Here is a 23,310-nt window from a genome sequence, read left to right on the forward strand (position 1 = left end):
AAGAACAAAAAATGAAGGAAAATCAAATAGATTACATCCTTGCATTCACTTTTGAAAAGCTGTATTGGTAACATGGAAAGAAAAAAAATGACCATATGCCACCAAATCTCCCTCCCACTCCTCCTTTTACACCAACGTCTGCCAGAAGGTGGGCAACAGTGACGTCAGAGACACCTGACGGCTTTACCTGGAAGTAGAACGTAATGGGCGGTGAAAGATGGCGAGTGGAGGCAGATAGTGGTTGTGAGCCGAAGAAGGTAGTTCGTATGCCGCCAGTGCGTTAAGCAGCGAGAATAAACGTGTGGCACAAGTGCGTGGACAAGAAGGAAGTTGCGTTTAGTGTTTTCAGTTCGTGTTCAGAAGTGGTGCTTCACAAAAACACCGCGAAATAAGGAATCGGTAACACCATGTCTGTCCCTCAACAGCTGATCCTGTGCTTCAGTATAGCATGGATGCTCTGCAGCTGCTATGCCAAGGGTGAGTAAACTCTATTCGATAACTATGATGCTTGACATTACGAGATTCTTATTCAACTTACAACTTTCTCTTCTCCTATTATGTGTGCCTTAACATGATTAATGCGCTTTAATAACCAGCTGCAATGCCGGGTGCATAAAAAGCATGTTTCCATATACGGCAACTTACAAACGACAAGGCTGTCGCTAGTTTCCTCGATTCCGGTATGGCTACATTGTAACACAAATACTATAATACACTTTTATTGTACCGTAACCTGGTAGAATAGCCAATACGTTACGTTACTACGGCATAACGCATCTATTTAGCCAATAAAAACTAGAAGTTCGTTCTTCATTACAAGTCATTAGTATCGCATGTAAATTTTTATAAACTGGTCATGTCATTTAATAGCATTTGATTCTTAAAACCGTGCAATTGAAAGAAAATTACACCGATAAATAATTCCACAGAATAGTCTGGGATTTAATTGTCAGAAGCAAGAGTAAAAAATGTACAAAGAATTGACTGTCATGCTGAAGTTAATTGCATACACTGCAACTTATTAAAAAAATCAAACAATCATACCGAAATTACATACTCATGTTACTATTATATATTTCGGGCCGTGAAGTAGCAATGATTACGAAGATATATTGATGGAAATTGGCCGTATTGTCTGGAACAATCTGCAGGCCTTAATCTAATCTTATGAAATTTCTTCCTGAAGGTTGATTTTTCATGGGTTTTTACTGCCACGGAGTTCTTCCAACTTGTGACCCTTCGATTACAAAGTTAACCACGTTTCTATAGGAGAGACTTCTTTTTTCTTAAAGAAAAAATAAGCCGAAACTGAGAAAAATAGATATCTACATCTAAAAACGTATATCACGTCGCCGGGATCGAACCAGGAACCCTTGATTGGAAGGTGGTAGCTCTAAACATAGAATTGTCGGGTAGATCAAGTATCATTCTTGTTCTTGCACTGCTATGGAAGCCAAGATGCTGCAGACTGCCATACGGGAGACCCGGGTTCGATTCCCACGTTGGGTGAGTGGGGGGGGGGTCCGAAAATATCACTGCATTAAGCAACTATAAATCTGACCCAGCGTCTAATCAATGGATAAAGGCGGCAGGAGGGTGGTGCTGATCACATCGCCTCAACTTTAGCCGAAATCGATCAAGGGATAGCTATGTATATTAGAATGCTTGGTTCGTTTAAGTACATACATGAGAAGATACATGGTATTGCGTAAGAAATATTACCACCCATATTTCCAACGTTTTATTTTCATGCAGATGCAATATAAGGTCTACAGTCAGGCCAATCTGCTCGGTTTAGGCTCGCCTTCATTCGTGCGCAAAATGGCCTTGTCATTCTTTCCACAGAAGGACGCATTGCCAAAGAGGCTGTGAACAGATGAAAATCATTCTTAGGAAAAGTAACCTTCTTATACATTTTGCTTACAATTCTTATACATTACAATAAATTACATCTCATGAGAGAACTGTGTGAAAGAGAGGCTACAATGCAAATGCCATCAGTTGCTTCAAGTGGGAATAATTTAAAGTATTTTGCCTTGAAAAACGTATTCTTGTAGCATTTGATTTCGTCATAGTAATATATAGTGTTCAGATTTACAATATTTAGCAATGGGTTTTGTTCTTTCTTGTTGTAAGTCCACTTTATTCACAGATAGGCTAATCGGGGCTGAACCTCCACGGGTATCGAACTTGGGATCCCTTGATTACAAGGCGACGACGTTACCATGACACCATCGAGGAGTCGCCTCTTATTGCTAACATGTATGCAGTTTCATATCACCATCAATGCGAGGTTTGAATTATTATTATTGAAATATTTATACGTAGCTTTGAATGACAGTGACGAACATGTTCAAATCACATAAGGCACCAGAAAAATGAGTGCGAAGGCAGAGAGCAGTATGAATAATTTCTGGAAGGCAGTCACATGTAACATATGCCTAAATACCATACAAAAATGCATATTTGGGCTCAAAGAGAATTTATTTACCTACATTTGCTTCTTTGGTAAAGGGAGGAGCTAGATCTGCCACCTCAGTCCCCGTCTTGCGCCGCCACTGCTGTGCACTGGTTCAAAGGATAGGAAACAGCCCTCGATCACATGCAAATCGGTACTCTTTAACGATATGCAATCTTTTTACTACAACACGAAATACGTTGCTGAATGTGTCAGCACAAACCTCGAAAAAGCTGAAGCATTAATATGTGAATAAACCCTCTCGTTTCAGTAGTATTCTCCTCGAAATGTTCATGTTGGTAACACAACGACGAAGCTTGGCGTTCTGTGCAAAGGTAGTGATAGTCAGGCCCGTAGCCAGAATTTTATTTCGGTGGAGGGGGAGTAACCCCTTATCAGCAGCCAACCATATAAAGGCAAAAAAGTGTTGGTAGAAACCTCAGCATATTACAACTTATTATAAGTACACGATGTTTAATCTTGCTAATAAAGTAAAATTAATGACGCTATTTAAATTAGATATTTGAAGATTACGGGGGTGTTTCAGCCCTCAGAGCCCCTGGCTAATCCCGTGCCTGGTGATAGTACAAAAATTATAGTCATATTTTGTCTATTTTAAAAAAATGTAGCGTGTTTGCAGCAACTAACTTAACTGCATCTACATTCGTGTTCGACCTTACTTTACAAGTCTGGCTGATAAACATTTGTCAGATAAAAATGTTTTGCAAACATTTGAATTTGGTTTTCATGCCAACCTAGCGAGAAACAAGTATCATCGTTGACTTGGATAATTCTATAGTGTATTTCTATCACCTTGCATGGGCGAATTTATGCCCATTACGAAGGAAAAATCGCAAGCATGAAAGCTTATTTATTTCTTCACACAACGTTATCAGCCTCTTGTGCCCTTGCACTCGTATACAGTCACGTTCGGAACGGCAAGGTTTGGGGATGGGACGGTTCACAATTTGCACCAGACTCTTCAAACGAAACAACGCCCACGACAGAGTGTAGAGGCTGCTTTTCCACCCGGCCATCTAAGTCGCTGGCGAGAGAGGAAGACAATAGAAGTATTCCAAAACACGCTAGGAGCTGGTATTGTCTCAGCTTTGTAATTACCGAGCCATAAATCACGCTACAAAAAGCCTGCTCCTTCATGTGAACATCCGGTGACATAATAACAAGTAATTAATACATTTCTCTTTCGCTGCGTAGTAGAACTGAACGAGTAACTAACTACAAAAGTAAAAGTTAATCCTGATTGGTTCTTTCATCAAAAATAGAGTTGTACAGGAGGAAATGTTTGTAGAAAATACAGTAACTACGCTCTTTCTACAATAGATTATGCACTCTTTAAAGGTTATGTATTAGTGCTTCTTACGGATATCGTAGTGGAATTATGATCCAAATTTAAATTTAGGATACATTAAAATATAAAATGATGACTGAAATTCTAGGATGGTTGAATTCTGAGTTGATGATGTCAATGTAAGGTCACTTTTGAAAACAGATTTTACTGTGTGTTAAAGATTCAAAGATATAAATATATATGTTGACGAATTTCACATTTCCAAAAAATAGTGAGTATTTGAGTTACCCCGCATCGATTCTGTGCCTTGAGACAATGAATTTATGAAACAAGAGACGCAAATATTCATACTGAAGAATTGTATTTCTAGTACGTATTATTGTATCACGGACAGGCACGTAGCCAGGGGAGGTGCTCGAGGGATTAAAACCTCCCACAAAATCGTAGAAATATCTAATTTAAATTGTGTATAGTGGTAATTAATTTTACTTCATTAACAGGATTAAACATCTTGTACATGTAATAAGTTGTAAACTGAGAAATTTATCTTCAGGGTTTCTACCTCCCACTTTTCGCCTTTAAATGGTGGCTGCTGATAAGGAATGAGCCCCCCTCCCCGAAATAAAATTCTGGTTACGGGCCTGATCACGGAGATCCATTCCTAGATCAGTTCTATGTGGACTTCGTTACATCCTAAACCAATAATCGCACATTGTTTATTAACGAGAAAGAAATCATGGCTGTTAGATCCAAAATAAAATAATGAATGAATGAATTTATCATTCAGGACAATTTGCGTTAACATTCCCAATTATAGTTGTTTCCAAAATCATGATATGAAAGTTTGCCGATTCAAATATCCCTTCTTGTATTATCTTCTTTCGGTCACATTAGTAATTACAAGGACAAACAATTCACTTTGATTTCGTAATTGGTAGAAAGCTTCAATGCTCTTATAGTTCAGTATCAAATTGCAATTGATCTTGCATTGCGTTTATCCGGAAGTTTCGAAATCGAAGATATGTAATTTTTGCATGTTACAAAATCATACACAAATCATTAAGACAATACAAGTGGCAGTTATGTCATTTCCAGAATTGAACTAACCACGGCTGGGGAAAATGCATATTTTTTTTCGGGCCCTTTAAGGTGATCCTAGATACAAATAAGTCGATTTCCCTTCAGTTAGTACAAGAAAACTTTGTTTTTATTTTAAAATTTTAAAAAGTGTTCCGGCCATTTTTTCAGTTCTTATTTTAAAATATTTTTTCAGATTTCGCAACTGCATTTTTCTCCTTTACGATGGACTCGCGCATTGTAGTCGTATTTCCTTTTCTCAAAATTCTACAACGGTAAATCGACCATTTCCTTTGGCTCGAGTACAGAAAGATACGCCTATCGCAGATAACGTTAGAGATAGAAGAAATTGAAAACAATGTGACTGGTAGTCGTAAGTAAAAATTGTCCTTGGTTGTTTTCCTCTTAGTTTCAACAATCAAACATTCAGCTATGTTGAATTATTCAAGTACTTTCACAAGACACTATTTCATCGCCTTTTTATTATTATTATTATTATTATTATTATTATTATAGCTTATAATTCCAACATCTAAAGTATTTTCATAGGTATTTTTTTAGAATTATAAGCCACCAACTTCGGGCCCTACCTTCATATAATATATGTGTGTAAATTATGTTTATGCATATATATATATATATATATATATATATATATATATATACCGGGTGGTTCAAAAGTCCCGGAACGGTCACATATCGTGAGAAATACACATCGAATCGGAAAACAAAAAAAAATACCTGTTTAATAAGTGAAAGAAAGTTAGTTATTCAATGATATCACACTTGATTCCCCGCCCCCTGGGGGTGGGGGGCAACTGTGAAATTTTAAATGGAAACCCCCGTTTTGTATTGTACAATCGGAAAGAGGTCTTCATTCCGAGTCCAACGAGCTATCAACCATCCTTCTAGCTCAATTAGGAACGGAGAGAGAGAAAAAAAGTGGAATTTCAAAGGGACGCTCTGCCCCTAATTGAGCTACTAGGGTAAAAGCGATTGCAGATTCGGAATCTGCCCAGGGGACGGGGGTGGGGAATCGAGTTTGATATCATTGAATAGCTTTTTTCACTTATTAAACACGTATTATTTCGTTTTCCGATTCGATGTGTATTTCTCACGATATGTGACCGTTCCGGGACTTTTGGACCACCCGATATATATTATTGAATATCACACACACAATTGTACTCCTTCATCTTCAACCGATGTCATAATTAGTGTTTAGATACTGTTGATTTCCACTTCGGAAGTACAGTAGTATCAGCATTATTCCTTTGTACGAATGTTCAGAAATTATAATTATTAAGTTAAAGAGCCGGCCCCCGTGGCAGAGTGGTCAGCACATCGCGCTACGACGCCAGAGGTCGTGGGTTCGAATCCCGGCGTTCGCATGGAAGTTTGTGAGTGTCCATTCATCAATTTCATCACTCATCCCCATCTTCGCAAATTAGCCAAAAGTGGAACATAAAAGCGAAGTAAAATAAAGAAAATCAATCAATCAATTATTATTAAGTAAAAGAATAGAACTTTACAGCTTTCTGCAACCTAGGGAATTGTAGTTTCAAACACAGCAGGTTGAAGATGAAAGTAAGAATTCTAGTAAAATACAATGACAAAAGTCGATCTTTTGTACTCTTTTACCAGGTATTTAGTTTCTCGGCGAATGTTCGTTCAGTTTTGACTTTATTTTATGGCCGTCACTTACTAATCACATTTCGAAAGCGCTTTTATGTTTTCAAAAAGAAAGGACAACAAGAAAGTTTGAAATTGAAAGAAAATACGATAAAATTCAGAACAAATTAACATAAGAGGGAACTTGCGTCATCGTTTTGGCAAATTTTCCACTAGTTGTATTAGTACTGGTTGATCCTACTGTGTCCAAGTGATGTAACAAAAATCCAGTTGCATGGTTTTCTTTCACAATAAGCCACGCAGTAGCAGTACTAATCTTACTTAATACCTTAACAGCACTAAGAAGAGTTCTGTAATATACATCATAAAAGAGAGACAATTATCACACCATTCAGGCACATGAGAACACCATGCTCTGAATTTTTAGCGTTTCGTATTCTACTAATGTGGAACGTGAGAAGGGCAAAAGCGCTTCGCATTTGTCTCCGTATGATATGCGTGCTCCTCCTCTTTGAAGACGGGGTCAGGGCAAAGTTAACTCGTCTGCTCCATTTCTCTCCTTGTTGAACTCGCGACGAAGAGCAGTGATTAAGTTGCTACGTAGATGTCAGAATAATGTACGGCCCCTGTCTTTATTGCGTTTGCTCTGATGTAACAAGGGGACCTACTTTCGCGTGTAATTCGCACCCTGGGATGCGTTCTGCTGGTTCTTTCTCATCTCTTGTTTGTTTTGTGACGTAGTTTGTGCTTCTTTTTTCGGGTGAATTGGTGTCCCACTAAGTACTGTATTAAGAATCATTCTGTATGTCGTTTAATCGTCTTAGCCTCATTATGCTCACGATTTACAGTGCATCAATAAAATTGGTATTTGAGTAAAAAACATTGTCATGAAAAGTGTTGAATTTTAGATTTTAAAAGCAAGTTTAATAAGAAGTCACATTTCCGGCACCAAATCGAGTACAGTGGCCTACATTGAAAGATGTTTGTTTGGTTGTGTTTTAAGTTCACTGTATGCACAGATAGGCTACTCGGGACTGGATCTCTACAGTTTAAAGTGGAATCTGAACCACCACCTGCTTTCAACGGGTATCGAACCTGAGAGCCCTTGATTACAAACCGACGACGTTACCACTACGCCATCGGGGAAGCATTACATTGAAAAAAAATATTTCGTATAAAATTTGCTTGGAATGAAGAAACCTATCCAACGAGGTGTTACTCGACACTTTCCCATATAAAATTTTCCTTCCTTCAAAATACCACAATCATAAGCTTTCACGTTATGAAATAAAGCGTTTTGTACTACATTTTGAAAATATTAGCCTGTTACTAAAGTACAGATTCGTCGAAACAGTAAGATAATTTTAGGATACCCATTCGAAAAATGTTGACAAAACAAAAAGAAAAGCTTCCTAGAAGGATTGTTTACAAGTAATGTTACTAGACCCTCTTTTCTATTTAAAATTTTCGAAGAACGCCCGTAGCAGGACACCACATACGTTCAAAATACCGCTTGTCAGTTTGTTTTTGATTTACTGAAGTGGCGTTCATACTTCGTGAAATTTATTGTTCACTTTCGAAACTATTGGCCTGTTGTGGAACGAATTTAATATTGATATGCGGTACATAAGCGACTCTGCCATTGCATAAAACTCTGTACAAATTGTAAGCAGGGATATATATATATGTTTGAGTAGCCCTAAATCCATGTAATATCTATTCAACGAAAAATATCAAGAGTGTTAATCAATTTAACGATTTGTTTCACTGAATCGAATCATAAAAAAAGAACGGTTAAAAGAATCTTTAACTTTAGAATTATCCAGAGAAGTTACAGGCGGAATAACGTATTTGCTATTTCTTTAACCAAAGGTAACCGTTAGGACATTCGTATTCCTCAATACATCACATAAAAGGAGCCTGTTCCATCACAGCGTCTAAAACACATTGGCAAGTTGAGCAGAACGTTATTGAGTTGGTTCGTACAGTACAATGGCCGAAGTTGTTCTGTCACTTCCTCCGTTTTTGGTAGCCCACAAGATTGGTAAAGGATACCAGTTGTTGACCAATAACTGCTCTAACCTTTCAGGTCAAACTTGTTTCGAGGATTTTTCTCAATCACGCATTTTTGTCTCGTAGCTCCAAGGCGCCGAAGCCATTACTTGTCCCTTTGTGGCTGCTCGAGATAATCCCCCAGGCAGAGTCTCGAGCGCAACACGAAGACGAGACTTGCCTGTGTTCATCGTGCATGAGATTTGTAAACTGTGGTGTGATAGGATTGCGGCCACAACCGTTTCTCCCTGGCTGTTTTGCGAGAAACTGTCTCGAGATGTGAAGTTCATAGTGGCTTGATGTCCGTTATCCCGAACCGTAACAATTCACACACTTACACAAACCGTGCTAAGATTGTTCTTTCTTGTGAAACTATTGCATTTCGTGAGGGTTTATGGAACCACAGGAATGGGCCATTAGATCAGGACATACAGCATATTCGTAACCCGACAATGACACTCACTAGGTTAGGTTTACATTTCCACATAGGCCTACCATAATAATAATCTAACATGTTTGATTGCACTGGTTATTTCTCAATTTTTCTATTTTAGCTTCTTAATTTATTGTGCAAACTATTCTAACGTTGTTAACGCCATTCATACTAGCTGTGAATTATATGGATCTGCTTATGTCCTTCATCTAGTGGAATATTTGTGAATAAATAAGTAAAAAGTGAAGCGCCATGAAGGCGTATAGGGGGCGTGGAGTTAGGGCCCCACACGTTCTTGATCTCGGCCGAAGGTGGGGGTGATGTGATGAGCACCACGCGCCTGGCCGCCAGAGTTTCCTCCAGGTATCCACTTTATACAACGCTACCCTACTCGGTAGAATATACAGTTTTTCACAATTTTCAATTTTCTCTATATTTTTGCATTCTCATTGGAACAAACACAAACTTCCATGTCCGAACTAGGATTTGAACTCGGGACCCCTGGCAGTGCAGCACGCTGTGCTAACCACTCCGCCATGGAAGTCGACACGACTGAGCGATCACGCGGAATATTTGTGCATAGTGATTTATTTACTTCCTTTGCTTATGAAAGAGCGTACAGTGGGATGCATAAGTATTCATGACGTTTATTCTCTTTGTTTTGCGTAACGAGAGATTCAAGAATTAACAAGATGACGAAGAAGCTGCTGTCAACCTCTGCACCAGTACAGTACACTTAAAAATCTATTCCTTAAAAACGCATAAGATGCAAGTGATAAATTAATGAAAATAGTCATTGACAATTTGCCGAGCCATACTTGTGCATCCCAATCTACTATGTAATGATAACAGGACACACTTTGCCAATTGGACAGCAGGCAACTGTGGATGCCAAGATTTATATAACAAGGTTGACCCACAGAGCAACGTTGTATATTCATTGGCATCTACGTAGAATGACGTAAATTTCTATCAGAACAAGTGTCATACAACGTTATCCAGAGCTGTGAAAAGAAGCGGAGATTACCTGGAATGATTATCAAAAAATGTTGCAATAGATTAAAATGATGCTACTGAACAAAGAAAGTTAAATTGAGGACAAATATACTGATATGAAATGTCAAGAACATATTTGGTACTAGTGTTCTGATGTAGTAAATTCTTGCGTTTTCTACAGTTGAGTGATTTATGTTCATTTACGTCGATCGATATAACATTGGTAACACTGATTCCGGTTGTAAAAGGAAATCGTTACTTGTCTTCGGAAAGACTTCACCCTTGGCAATCCACAGAGGCAATTTCTAAATAGTTTCTTCCACTCAAACGCCTTGGCGACCGTTGACTGAGCGCTGAGGGATCTTACCTTGGCCTACTTCAAAGAATGGCTAATATGTTTTCAGTTGCAGAGGACACTGCATGTGAGCCAATTCGCAACGTTTCGCTGAACATCTTAACTAAGCAATATCACTTGCTATGACAGCAACTGCACATGGGCTGCAGTTTGTGTGAGCATTTAGCATGCATGATAACAAAATGGTGACAAGGCTAAGTAATTTATGGGAAGATGGAATTTCCTCAATGGCTGCGGTATCTTAGAAATCGCTTTCATACCTTCTCATAGCCTCTAGGGAGGCGCATCATATTCTAAATAAAGGGCTACATAAAAATCGTGTTCAAATATTTCAATCAAAAGTAGTTGATTAGCATTATTCGTTTAATTGTAGAATGAAATAATGAAATGAACATATCATTTTATATTATATACAGCACCGTGAATTCGCTACGGTGACAAAATTCTATTAAATGTTAACAAAAGAGAATTATGATACAGAGCGTTATTTGATATGACTAAAAATTGTCATGCTCATAGTTAAAATAATAGCTTGATATTTAACACAACCAGTTTTATAATTAATTGTAATGTACATTTCAGCAGTGACACATCGGAAATGAAAGGAAATATTAATTTAGAAACTGTTATTAGCTTCTCATAATTCTTGGTTTTAACTTTAAACATGTTCTCCTCGTTGCTTTTATGTCATTATACGAAATATATAAATTATTTTTTTATTAATTGTAATATTGTTTATATTGCGATTATATAGGACAGGCTAAGGAACATAATCTCAGTTTTTCAGATCTGTGAAAAATTTTGGTTATAGGCCCCGCGCATATTGTATGCCTCCTGCGGGGCTGCGTGGTGCATTAGGAACAAGAAAGAAATTGTTATGCGTTTAAGCATATATTTATCGTGGTCTGTGTACGCACACGACAGTAAGAGGAGAAGGAGGGGGGTAGAGGAGAGCTCATGCCAAATTGGAACACGCGTTTAACACTTGAACTCAAACATTGCAAACTGTAAATGATGGTTCGTATTGTTAGTCCGTATGAGCTCTTCAGATGGCCTGAGTCATTCCAGTTTCCGTTACATTATTTTTATGGTACATGGAAACCAGGTTAGCAGAATAAGTGCAGTCTATTTGTACATCATCATCACTCAACCAGGTCCTTGTCCTGCTTCATCCACTTCGTTCACCGCGCTCCAGTCTCCACACATGTATGTATGACATTTGTTCCATTCAATTATTCAATATTTTGTCCCACAGCAAACTGCTACATCAAAGCCTCATCAGATTGTACTTCTTTTTCTCACCTATTCTCATGTCACTTTTCACCTTAGGCTAATACCGACGAGTATGAAATGATAATCGCGGAAAGGAACAATAAAACTAGAGCCCAGTACCTTCTGTGGATAATGAGACGATGAGGACTCGTGATGACATCACAGATTAAGTGATTATCACACTGGCGTAGCCAAGGATGCCCTCACAGGGCCTTCTGTAATCTTCCCAAATCATTTTAAAAAATTGATCAGTGCACTGTAATGCCTGCAAAAGACACACAAACAGTGGTGCTTGAAACTCACACTTTCTTAGGCTGAAATCAACAACAACGGGGGGAAAAATCACATCGGGAGCAACCATCTAATGTGATGGAAGCACAAATGAACCATTCTCAGCTTGACGGCTCGGTGCGATAATACCTTATGTACAAGGACATATTTACGAGCGCCCAGGGTGTTCCTGAATGACTCGGCAAGTACTAAAATTAAATAATGAAAATAGGCTTGTTTAGCATTTGTTGTATAATTGAGAGTTATATATTTCCTCCGAGCTTACTGGAAGGCAAGGGTTAGATTGGAATCTGAAGCAAGTCTTTCACACACACTTCAACGAAACATCCTAGTATTTATCTTTATCCAAATCTACTTACAGTTTGTTAAATTCAAAGAAAACTCGGACGTCACTATATATAATTTCAATATATTTTTCACTTATTGATCTACTGTGTTTTGTTTCTTTATCGTTGCTATGGTCAAAAATGTATATATAAATGTATACATCGTAATTTTACATTATCAAGAATGTGATAATAATTAATTATACATCATATTAATGCAACAACGTTTTCCAAAATATAACAAAACAGAAATTGATAACATAGATATATCATCGTACGTATTAAGCACAAAATTAAACAAAACATAATAAATGAAATAAACGAACATCTTTGGGTCAGTCACAATACGCACCCCTTCCGGGTGAAAATTTTCGATTTATATCAGTTCTGTGAATATCGAAAATTTTACCACATTTAGTTCCAAACTTATGAACATATTTAAATTCCAACATAACTTACTTCTTTTTTCAAACAATATTAATTCAGTTCACTATGAACTCCGTGAATCAAACTTGACTGACATATTCTTCATTTTGTTTTAGTTGCATGAATTCAGTACATTAAATGAATAAACAATATCATTGACTATGCAAATATCCAACATTTTTCATTGTAGAAATGTCCGTAGTTACCTTAACCTAACTACATTCAAGAATTATTTAAGCAAATTTAAGCAACTCTGTTTTTCTGTCGGCTGAACAATTAAACTTCTTTACATTAGACAAATTTTGCTTATTTACAGATTTCTTCCCATCTAGAGAGATAAGTTCCACATAATTGTTCTTAACATTTTTAACTAAGTAAGGACCTAACCATAAATCCAGAAATTTGTGAATTTTCTTATTAAGAAAGCTGCTCTTCTCGTGGTTTTTAACAAGAACAATATCGTTGACTGCGATTGTGATACTCCTTCCATCCTCTTTCTTCGTTTTGGTTATAGCCCTTTTCTTCATTCTTGTTTTTGCCATTAGACATTTATTCTGCCATGTCACCTTCTCCAGTTCAGATGGCCAATTAATTTGATGAAATACTGTATTCTTGACATTATCATGAAGAAACAATTCATTCGGCGTAAATCCTGTAACCTCAGATACCGAACTGTTTAAAAGTCCAATGATTACACTTAAGTGTTTAAACCACTGCTGATGATTATCCTTTGTGTATAGTCTTAGTAGCCTGATTATTTCCTTATTGTATCGCTCAATTGGGTTGGCGAAAGGTGAATACACTGATGTTGTAACATGTTTTATTCCATTCGATTCCACAAAACTCTTCCACTCAGCTGATCGAAATTGAGATCCATTGTCAGACAAAATTACTTTAGAAAGTGGATAGTGATAAAAATATTGCAGTTGGAACTTATTTATAATTTCCTTGGTTGTAGCTTTTCTCAAAGGGTAGGCCATTACAAATTTCGACATAACGTCCACTATTGTTATAATAAAGCTATAACCTTGTGATTTCGGTAAAGGTCCAATAAGGTCTATAGAAAGCATACTGTGAGGGGTTGTAGTATGTACATGCAAAATTTCTTTATCAATTTTTAAGACTGCCTGCTTAGTCTTTGCACATGTTAAGCAGTTTCTGAGATATTCCTTAATAGTATCTTTCATTTTTGGCCAATAAAAACAATCTTTGCATTTATTATGAACCTTAAAATATCCAAAATGTCCTTGCTTATCGTGAAGTCGATGTAAAATTTTAGGTACCAACTCCCTTGGAACTACCAGTTTCCACTTATCGTCTGGAAAGTGCTTCAGAAACAGAAGACCGTCATGGAATGTGTAAATCTCTTTGGATCCTTTCGGAGTATTGCCTTCCTTTAAATGCCATATAATTTCAGAACAGCATTGATCCAGTCTTTGACTCTCCTTCCAAAAGTCAACTGTGTCTTCATCAACAATATCTAAATTCAAATAATTAATGTATAATTCATTGATGAGAGGAACGCCTGTAGATAAATCAGGATACCTACTAAGAGTATCGGCAGCTTGGTTAGAAGTTCCAGGTATATGATGCACGGAATAATCAAATCCTTGTAGTTTTAAGGACCATCTGTTGAGTCTCTGATTTAATGACTTCGCAGACTCCAGCCATGATAATGATTTATGATCAGTATACAAATGAACTTCGGTTCCAGCAACATATATATAAAATTTTTCAAAAGCAAAAAGAATTGCCAAACATTCGATCTCGTGCGTACTGTAAGTCACCTCATTACCACGAAGAACTCTACTTGCATATTGTATAATCTTGAGATCCTCTCCTGAAGTGTCGCCATTTTGCCATAAAACCGCACCGATCCCCTTCTTAGAGCCATCTACATTTATGTTGAAAGGTTTTGAAAAATCAGGTTGTGCTAAACCCTCGGGGGATATAACTAACTCACGTAACTTTTCAAATGCCTGTGAATGCAATTCCTTCCACATCCAAGGAACATCAGATTTCAGAAGTTCATAAAGAGGCTGAGCAGTTTCTGCAAATTTATTTATAAATTTTCGTCTCCAGTTGACCAAGCCAAGGAATTTACGAAGAGCTCTTTTGTTATTAGGTGTCGGAAAATTTATTATTGCAGAATTCTTGCTTGAATCAACTTTAATTTGGCTTCCAGAAACTATATGGCCAAGAAAAGAAATTTCCTTACATGAAAATTTGCACTTCGAAAACTTAATTGACATATTAGCCTCCTTGAGTTTCTGAATAACAGCTTCTATATGCCGTAAATGTTCCTGCCAAGTTTTACTGAAGATCAAGAGGTCATCCAAGTAGCAAACAACATAATCATTAAATTCCCTTGTGAATATCTTATTCATTCTGTCTTGGAAAACAGAAACTGCAGATTTTATACCAAAAGGAAGATATCGAAAGAGATACTGCCTTCCACGATATGAGAAAGCAGTATAAATATATGAATCAGGACTTAACGGGATCTGAAAATATCCACAAGATAAGTCAATAGAAGAAAAATACTGCGGTCCCAAAAAGCGTTGCAACATTTCATTGATTGGTTCCACTCTAACTTGCGGACTAATAACATGCTTATTTAAATTCCTAAAATCCACAACTGGCCTCCACAGACCCCCCTGTTTCGGGACTATGTGCAAAGGATTTAAATATGGCGAAGATTCTTGGTAAATTATGCCCCAACTTTCCCATTTGGCAAGTTCTTCTTCCAAAGGTTTTCTTCTAGAAATCGGAATGGGATATGGTGCAGTAGATACAGGTATTTCTGTGTCCAATTGTATCTTATATACGTCTACATTTGCATGTCTTGGTCTATCGGAAAATTGGTTATGATACTTCCATAAAAGTGAAAGTAAATCTTGTTTTTGTACTTCATTTATGTCGTTAATTTCAAAAACCTTATTGTAAATATCGCTCTTAGAAGGCATGTATTCGATATCTGATACAGGCACATAATTTAACAATCCACAACACTTCAATTTATTTGCTTTGGATTCAGGTTCATTCTTAATCGTAGAGCTACAATATTCATCACATTTAGAGTGTAACAAATTAGAATCTTCATTATTTAATGAAGCACAAATTTCCTTACCTGAAGAACTTACTAAACTTATGTGCTGTGACCTGAGATCTACTATAGCTTTATACTTTCGTAAGAATGGAACTCCCAAAATAACATCAGCGTTAAGTTCCTTTATAATAAAGAATTCCATAGGAAAATATTCATCATCAATTTGAAGGCTTATAGTTTTGCAACCAGCAATCTTGCACCTTTTACTTCCAACAAATCCAGACAATCTGATATCTTCAACCTTGTCTAATCTAAGATTACCAATCAATGATGTTATTTTGCACCAAACTTCGTAATTTAAAACATTTGCTTGACTTCCAGAGTCTATTATACAAGTAATAGGTAATTTACATATGAGTCCATGTATGATTGGAACTTCCGTTACAGGAATAGGTACACCATCCTCATTAAAAGTCCAGTCTGGTTCATCGTCGAACCATTCTAACAGAAAGTTTATTTCAAACGTTTTGAAAGATGAACTCGCATTATTTACAACATTAATACGATATTCTTCACTAACACTATCATCAATTGAACGTTGCCTCTTAACAGGACAGCAGAGGGACTGAGGCACTTCCTTCTGCGCAACTAATTTAAAGATGCAGAGTTAGGAATTTGTTGCTGTATTGATCCTTGTACTTGATCTATTCGCGAAGTATTTTGTTCACGATTTGCCATTCTTGTAGAATCAGAATTAATTTGTGATACCAAACTTCCTGCTTCAGGTTGAGAATTTAATGAATTTGAATTTGCAGGAAAACGCTGATATGGCATTGTATTATTATTAGCACTGCGATTTTCATTCATGTAATAAAATCGCGATTGATTGAGCAAATTTTCATCATTAAATTGTCCTGTAGGTGAACGAGAATTATTTTGTCTGTAATTATTTCGGAATTGTCCTCCGTTTCTAGATCTGAAGCTATTATAATTGTTTCGTGCAGTAAAATTTCCATGATGTCCATAATTATTAGAGGTTCGCCTAAAATTGTTGAAATATCGACCTCGAAGATTGTTTCCCTGCCGATTTTCATAACCTTGATTGATAACAGTATTGGCTTCTAACTCACTACTAGTTGGAGTCTGAGTACAAACACTAGTGGTCTTCGAACGTCGAACATTAACTTGCCGCACATTTAACTTGCCTCTATTTTGTTCAGAGTTCTTAAAAATCTTTGGAATATTTTCACGTTCGTTGTCTTCATTAGGAAGAACAACAAGCCCCTTTCTACTAAATTTTATTACATCTATTCTTCTTAACATGCTAGTTAGTTGATCTACTGAACGAATTTCGTGACAAGTAATGTGATTGGCAATATTATCAGGTAATTGGCTAAGTATTAACTGTATAACATCTATATCTTGAGGATTTTCAACCAAATTACAATAACTAGAGTGAGTTTTTAAAGCAAAAGTCTCTAAACTGCCATGTACACTGGGATCGTATTTGCGATTCCTCAATACGGAGAGTTGTGATTGGATAACTTCCGAAGAAGCAAACTGATTAATGAATTCTTGTACAAACTGATCATAAGAATTAAAGTAATATTTATGAGTCCGAAACCAATAACCAGCTCTCCCAGTGAAGCATTGTTGGATACTTTGCAGTTTCATATCTGTTGGCACTCCTACAACATTTAATATGTTATCCAGCTGTTCAATATATTCTCTCGCTGATTGTTGCTCTATCTTTCCCGAGAACTTAGGCAATTGAGATAATTCACTTAATTTTAAACGTCCACTTCTTGCATTTCCTTCTCCATTGCATGTATTTCTAATTATAGGATGATCACTTCTTCCCCTCGAACTATACGGCTGATTATAACAAATATGATTTGCTCCGTTTAACCCTGTGTTACCATAATTATGCAATCTAGAACCATTTACAGACGACTGATGATCATCGTGATTGTTCGTAACTGAACATGGTACACTTGCATCACGATATATATTACTAACACAATCATTTTGTGGGTTAGGTTCTGATATTTGTGGGTTAAAATCACACCACATACAAGGAGAATTAACCCTTTGATCCAGATGACAATGTGGATTATTATGTACATTACTAACATTGTCATTATTCTTAGTAAACACAGAACTAGAAGTAGGATGTATATTTGTACCAAAAAGTTGATAGCAAGCATCAGTGTAGTTATATTTCTCAGCACCTAACTCTCGTTTTGGGAATGGACCTTCTGCGTCGTTACTTCGGAATTTCTTTACGGAAGTTTCGTCAGAGCTAGATCTTACAGATTTATTATTCTTGTGCTTCCAACGGACATGTTTACGAGTACGAGTATTAGTAACATTCTTGTTACCGGAAACTTTCTTAGAAGAATCATCTGATACATCACTAGACGAAGTACTGAGTCCAATATCACACCGGGTTCTTCCATTCCGACATGTATTAGATTCTGTATTATCCACAACAATTGATTTTGTTCTACTATTAGAGGTAAAGGTGGTATTATGAGCCATTCATATATTATGAGCCCCCCCAATATCTGTTCATGTAGTGGCCTCAACCTGGCGGCGACGATTTTAACTGCTAATTTAGTAACGCCTTTTGCCGCCAGAGAGTTATCGTTCAGTTGCAGCTGATAGTTTATGAGTAAACGTGTTCTTTTTGTTTTCTCGATCTGAAAAACTTTGAAAGGTAAGTGTTTTGCTTTTAATTGCAGTACTTATTCATTTAAATTCATCCTAATGCATTATTGCATTGGATAAAGCATGTTTAAAAGATTGTTTTTGTGTAGATACTATGTAATTTTGCAAGTAACAAAGATTCGTTATGCATGTTCCAATTCCAATATGGCAAGGGTTGTAAAATGAGCCCCCATCGAGCTTGGTATATGAGCCCCCAAACTTTAAGGGGCTCATATTATATACACTACAGGAGTGGTTTCAACTTTGTCTTTTCAGATGTCACGAAAAGTGCTAGGTCCAAAAAACAAGACCAAAGGAAAAAAACTGGAATACTGAAGATATGGTTAAGGCGATGAAGACTGTGAGAAACAAAGATATGGGATTGAAAATGGCATGAAAAATGTTTCTTGTTCCAAGACCTACTCTTCAAAGGCTTGTTCGAGTTGACAAACCACCGGAAGAAGCCGCTTTAACAAAATTAGGGAGAAAACCTATAATGGGTGAGGAGCTGGAAAAAGAGTTAGTCGAGTATTTACGTATCGTGGAAAGTAAATTCTATGGTCTTACGAGACAAGATGTTCGCAGGGTAGCTTACCAACTGTGTGAAAGAAATGGAATTAATCACCTATTCACAGAGTTTGGTTCGACCACTTCATGAATCGTCATAACAGTGTTTTATCTCTTTCGAAACCTGCTGCGACATCGCTTTCAAAAGCAAATGGCTTTAACAAAAAGGCAGTCGACAATTTCTTTGATATCCTGGAAGTCGAGTACGCCAAAAACAACTACCCGGCAGACAGAGTATTTAATGTCGTTCAAAGCAAAATCCTTCGAATCATTGGGTTGGGTTGAGAGAAAAAGACAAGTGGGAGTTCTAAGTTCTGCTGAACGGGGGTCTCTCGTGACAGTAGTCTGCTGCATGAGTGCAGGGGAAACTTTTGTACCTCCTATCTTCATTTTTCTTAGGAAAAATATGTCTGAGCTTCTCATGAAAGGCGCTCCACCTGGGGCAATTGGTGGATGTCACCCGTCCGGATGGATACAAGCAAACATTTTCACAGACTGACTAACGCACTTTATTGACAAAATTAAACCCTCAAAAAATTACCCTGTGCTCCTTATTCTAGATGGCCACAACTCCCACACCAAAAACATTGACATTGTGAATCTTGCTCGAGAAAATGGCATATCCATTGTAAGTTTAACCCCATACACATCGCATAAACTGCAGCCTCTTAACTGCGCTTTGAAACATCACTACAGTGAAAACATACGCAAGTGAGAGACCAGTTGGACCCTATGATATTGCCGAACTATTGGGAAAGGCTTATTTGACTTGCCAGACCGGATCCATTGCTGTGATTGGGTTTCAGGTTACAGGATTATATCCATGTAACCAGAATGTTTTTTCTGCTGTGGATTTTGCACCTTCCTCTCAAGAGGCACTGGATTTGGAAACCCTGCAAAAAGGCAAAGGGAAAATACCTAAATCCTCCAACAATGCAGTAAGAGGACAAAACACAGGTACTGAAACTCCACAAGAAGATGGTCAAAATGCATCTGGGACGACAATTGTAGAATCAAACCGCGCTGGAACTGCAAATTTACCAGTTTTGGAGAATGTGCAAGTAACAAGATTGCAACCAGCTGCTACAGATTTGGCATGGGCAGTTCCGGTCTGTGTAAAGATAAGGAGAAGAAGATTCCCGGACACACTGTGTCTCCAAAAGATATCTGGCCTGTTCCCGATCCAAAGAGGAAAGTGACTAACAAAGGTCCTAAACCCTCCAAGGCAGCTTTGATTACATCGTCTCCGTGCAAAGATGCTCTGTTGGCTACTGGAGAAAAAGAAAGAAGTCAGATTCAGCTGAAAGGAAAATAAAACTGAAGGATAAAAAGCAAAAAGATGATGAACAGCCTACTGAAAAAAACACAAACTAAAACAAAGCATGCAGTGAAACCGAAGCTTCATAAAGATTCAGATGAGGAATTCTGTGAATCAGATATCGATTCTGGGGAAAATGTCTTAGAAACACCAATCGGAGTGGAAAGTCCCGGTGATGAAGAAGCAGTTTGTCTGTTCTGCGAGGGTCTATTTTCGGCAGATGACCGAGAAGAACTGTAGGTGAAATGTCTCATCTGTGAAATGTGGGCACACAACGACTGCGCTGGATGCGAGAAGGATATTTACATTTGCTACTTTTGTAAATATACATTACAAAGAATCAAAATAAAACTTTTCAAATGGTTTCTTAATGACCCTTTCAATTCATTTTTAATTACCCTTACAATTGGTTTTGTAATGATTTTTTCAATGATCTTGTTATGAACTCTTTTATGGCATTTCACATCATAATATCTTTTTTAAGGTTTTGTAATGAATAAAATGTTGTTTGTATGATTTAATTTGTCATACACTTTTCTAAACCAGTTATTCTATTATTTTTTTCCTAGGGGCTCATATTACCAGCACAAAACTTTTTTTCCACAAATTGACTTGTTTTGTATTTTATTTTTTTTCATATCCTTAAAGTTGCTCAAATTGGTTTATATTTTAACAGTAGTTGTATGAAATGTTGTAGTTAAAGTTAGCATAAGTATCTGAACAAAAAAAGTTAAAAATCAAATTTAAAAAAATACAAAACAAAATGGGGGCTCATAATACCACCTTTACCTCTACTATTTGTAACAACAGAATTACGAGCAGAGGAATTATGTGCAAGGGCTACGCTACCTTCATCATTATCGTTATAATTAACTTTGACTGTTAAATCCTTGCCATCAGTTTGAAGCTTTTTGATATTTTGTTCTATACCTTCAATATGGGAATTAAACTGTTGGAACTTTTCTGTACAATGAGAAATATGCTTATGTACATCAGTATTAACATCGCTTTTAGTTTCTAAAATAGTGACTCTAGACATGAGATCAACTATATTAGCAGAGCAGTCATTATAATTTGAATTGAGATTATCTAAACGTTGGTCATAACCAAGAACGTGTTCTTTCAATGATTCTTGCACATTTTCAAATTCAGATAGTTTGACATCAACATTACTACATTTATTATCTAATACAGATTCAAGACGTGTAGTTGATTGTAAACACGCCATACTTACCGCATCTATTTTGTCCTTAAATTCAGACATTAAAATATTGAGCCGATTGTTAACATGACTAATATCATGATTAACAGCTTCAAATTTAACATCAAGCTGTGAAGATAACTGTATATGTGCACTAGATAATTCAGCTTGTTTTAAAGATATAACGTTGAGTTTAACCTGAATATTTTCATGCGACAGGTTTAATTCTGATCTAAGTTCTTGGTTAGACTGTTCAAACTGAGTCCTAAGTTCTTGATTAGACTGCTTAAGTTCTTGGTTAGACTGCTCAAACTGAGTCCTAAGTTCTTGATTAGACTGCTCAAACTGAGTCCTAAGTTCTTGATTAGACTGCTTAAGTTCTTGGTTAGAATTTACAACAGCTAATTGTATGCTTCTAATGCTGTTTAGTATATCATTTAAATTAGGATTTATGCTTTCCAAATAAGCTGGCAATTGATAAGGATCGTAACTGGGATCACATTTGTTGCAACAGTATCTTTCCTTCGTGGTAGAATAAATTGTCCAATGTGTGACGGAAAGCTTCAAACATGAAATATGATACCACGAACGGCAATCAAAACATTGCACATACCTCAGGTCATTATCGAGCTTATCACAACACGTCACTCCTTCAATCTTACCTGACTGTACATCACAAATATCACCATCGTGAGAATTACTACTATTTAAGTAGGTTCCTTCATATGCAACATTAGATTTTAGCCTACGTGAATGTCTAGGCTTCGTTTCCTTAGATTTATCTGCCATGATTGCACAGATTAATAATAAACATAAATAAAATATTTAGGGTCGCCAATTTTAAAAGTCTATAACTACCATTGCGCAAACTTCTCACCACGCATCAGAAGATTGTCCTTTTTTTTTTTTCAATCCTGGCTGTAGGCGCCAAATTATTGAAGCAAGTCTTTCACACACACTTCAACGAAACATCCTAGTATTTATCTTTATCCAAATCTACTTACAGTTTGTTAAATTCAAAGAAAACTCGGACGTCACTATATATAATTTCAATATATTTTTCACTTATTGATCTACTGTGTTTTGTTTCTTTATCGTTGCTATGGTCAAAAATGTATATATAAATGTATACATCGTAATTTTACATTATCAAGAATGTGATAATAATTAATTATACATCATATTAATGCAACAACGTTTTCCAAAATATAACAAAACAGAAATTGATAACATAGATATATCATCGTACGTATTAAGCACAAAATTAAACAAAACATAATAAATGAAATAAACGAACATCTTTGGGTCAGTCACAAATCATAAGGCTTTGAAGGATAGTACGAATGAAAATTTACACATGCTAGTACCTGTGATAATATGCATAAAATATTAATCAGAAACTTTACTTTTCGTCAATTGGATCTAACATCCGTTTTTGTTATTCAATAATTGTTCAATTCTTTATTTATATGACATTAATTTCCTTGCGAGGGCAGTTGTTTTGAAATAAATTTTGGCGATCTTAATTACACGTAAGCTAGATAATGAATACGTGCTGTTAGACCTATATATCTATTCTAATACCATATTTTTACCTATTCATGTAATAATAATATAATATTAATTAATTTACATATTTTAATTAATATTACTTAAATTTAATTTAATATAATTATGATATAACTATTTTAATTTAAACATTTATATTATTATTATTTCTGGGACACTTGGTTCGGACCCCCTCCCCCCCCCCCCGGGAGCCTTGATTCGAATTTTGAACAAATAAAAATTACAATTTACTTACTTAATTACTGCCCTCAACAGAGGTAAAACCTCCAA

At 36.5% G+C, this 23,310-nt stretch overlaps 1 protein-coding gene across 1 annotated transcript in view; it reads left to right on the forward strand.

Moving 5' to 3' along the window:
* Nucleotides 1-214: 214 nt before the first annotated feature.
* The window catches only part of qsm (Zona pelucida superfamily protein qsm), a 151,493-nt gene continuing 128,397 nt past the window's right edge, over nt 215-23,310 (forward strand). The window contains exon 1 of the mRNA XM_083142434.1: nt 215-477. Within this exon, the coding sequence (XP_082998560.1) occupies nt 408-477 (70 nt within the window). The 5' untranslated portion in view covers nt 215-407. The remainder of the gene's footprint in view (nt 478-23,310) is intronic.

This window comes from Lepisma saccharinum, chromosome 21 (assembly GCF_977018435.1).
Source record: "Lepisma saccharinum chromosome 21, izLepSacc3.1, whole genome shotgun sequence".
In the NCBI taxonomy this organism is placed as follows: domain Eukaryota; kingdom Metazoa; phylum Arthropoda; class Insecta; order Zygentoma; family Lepismatidae; genus Lepisma; species Lepisma saccharinum.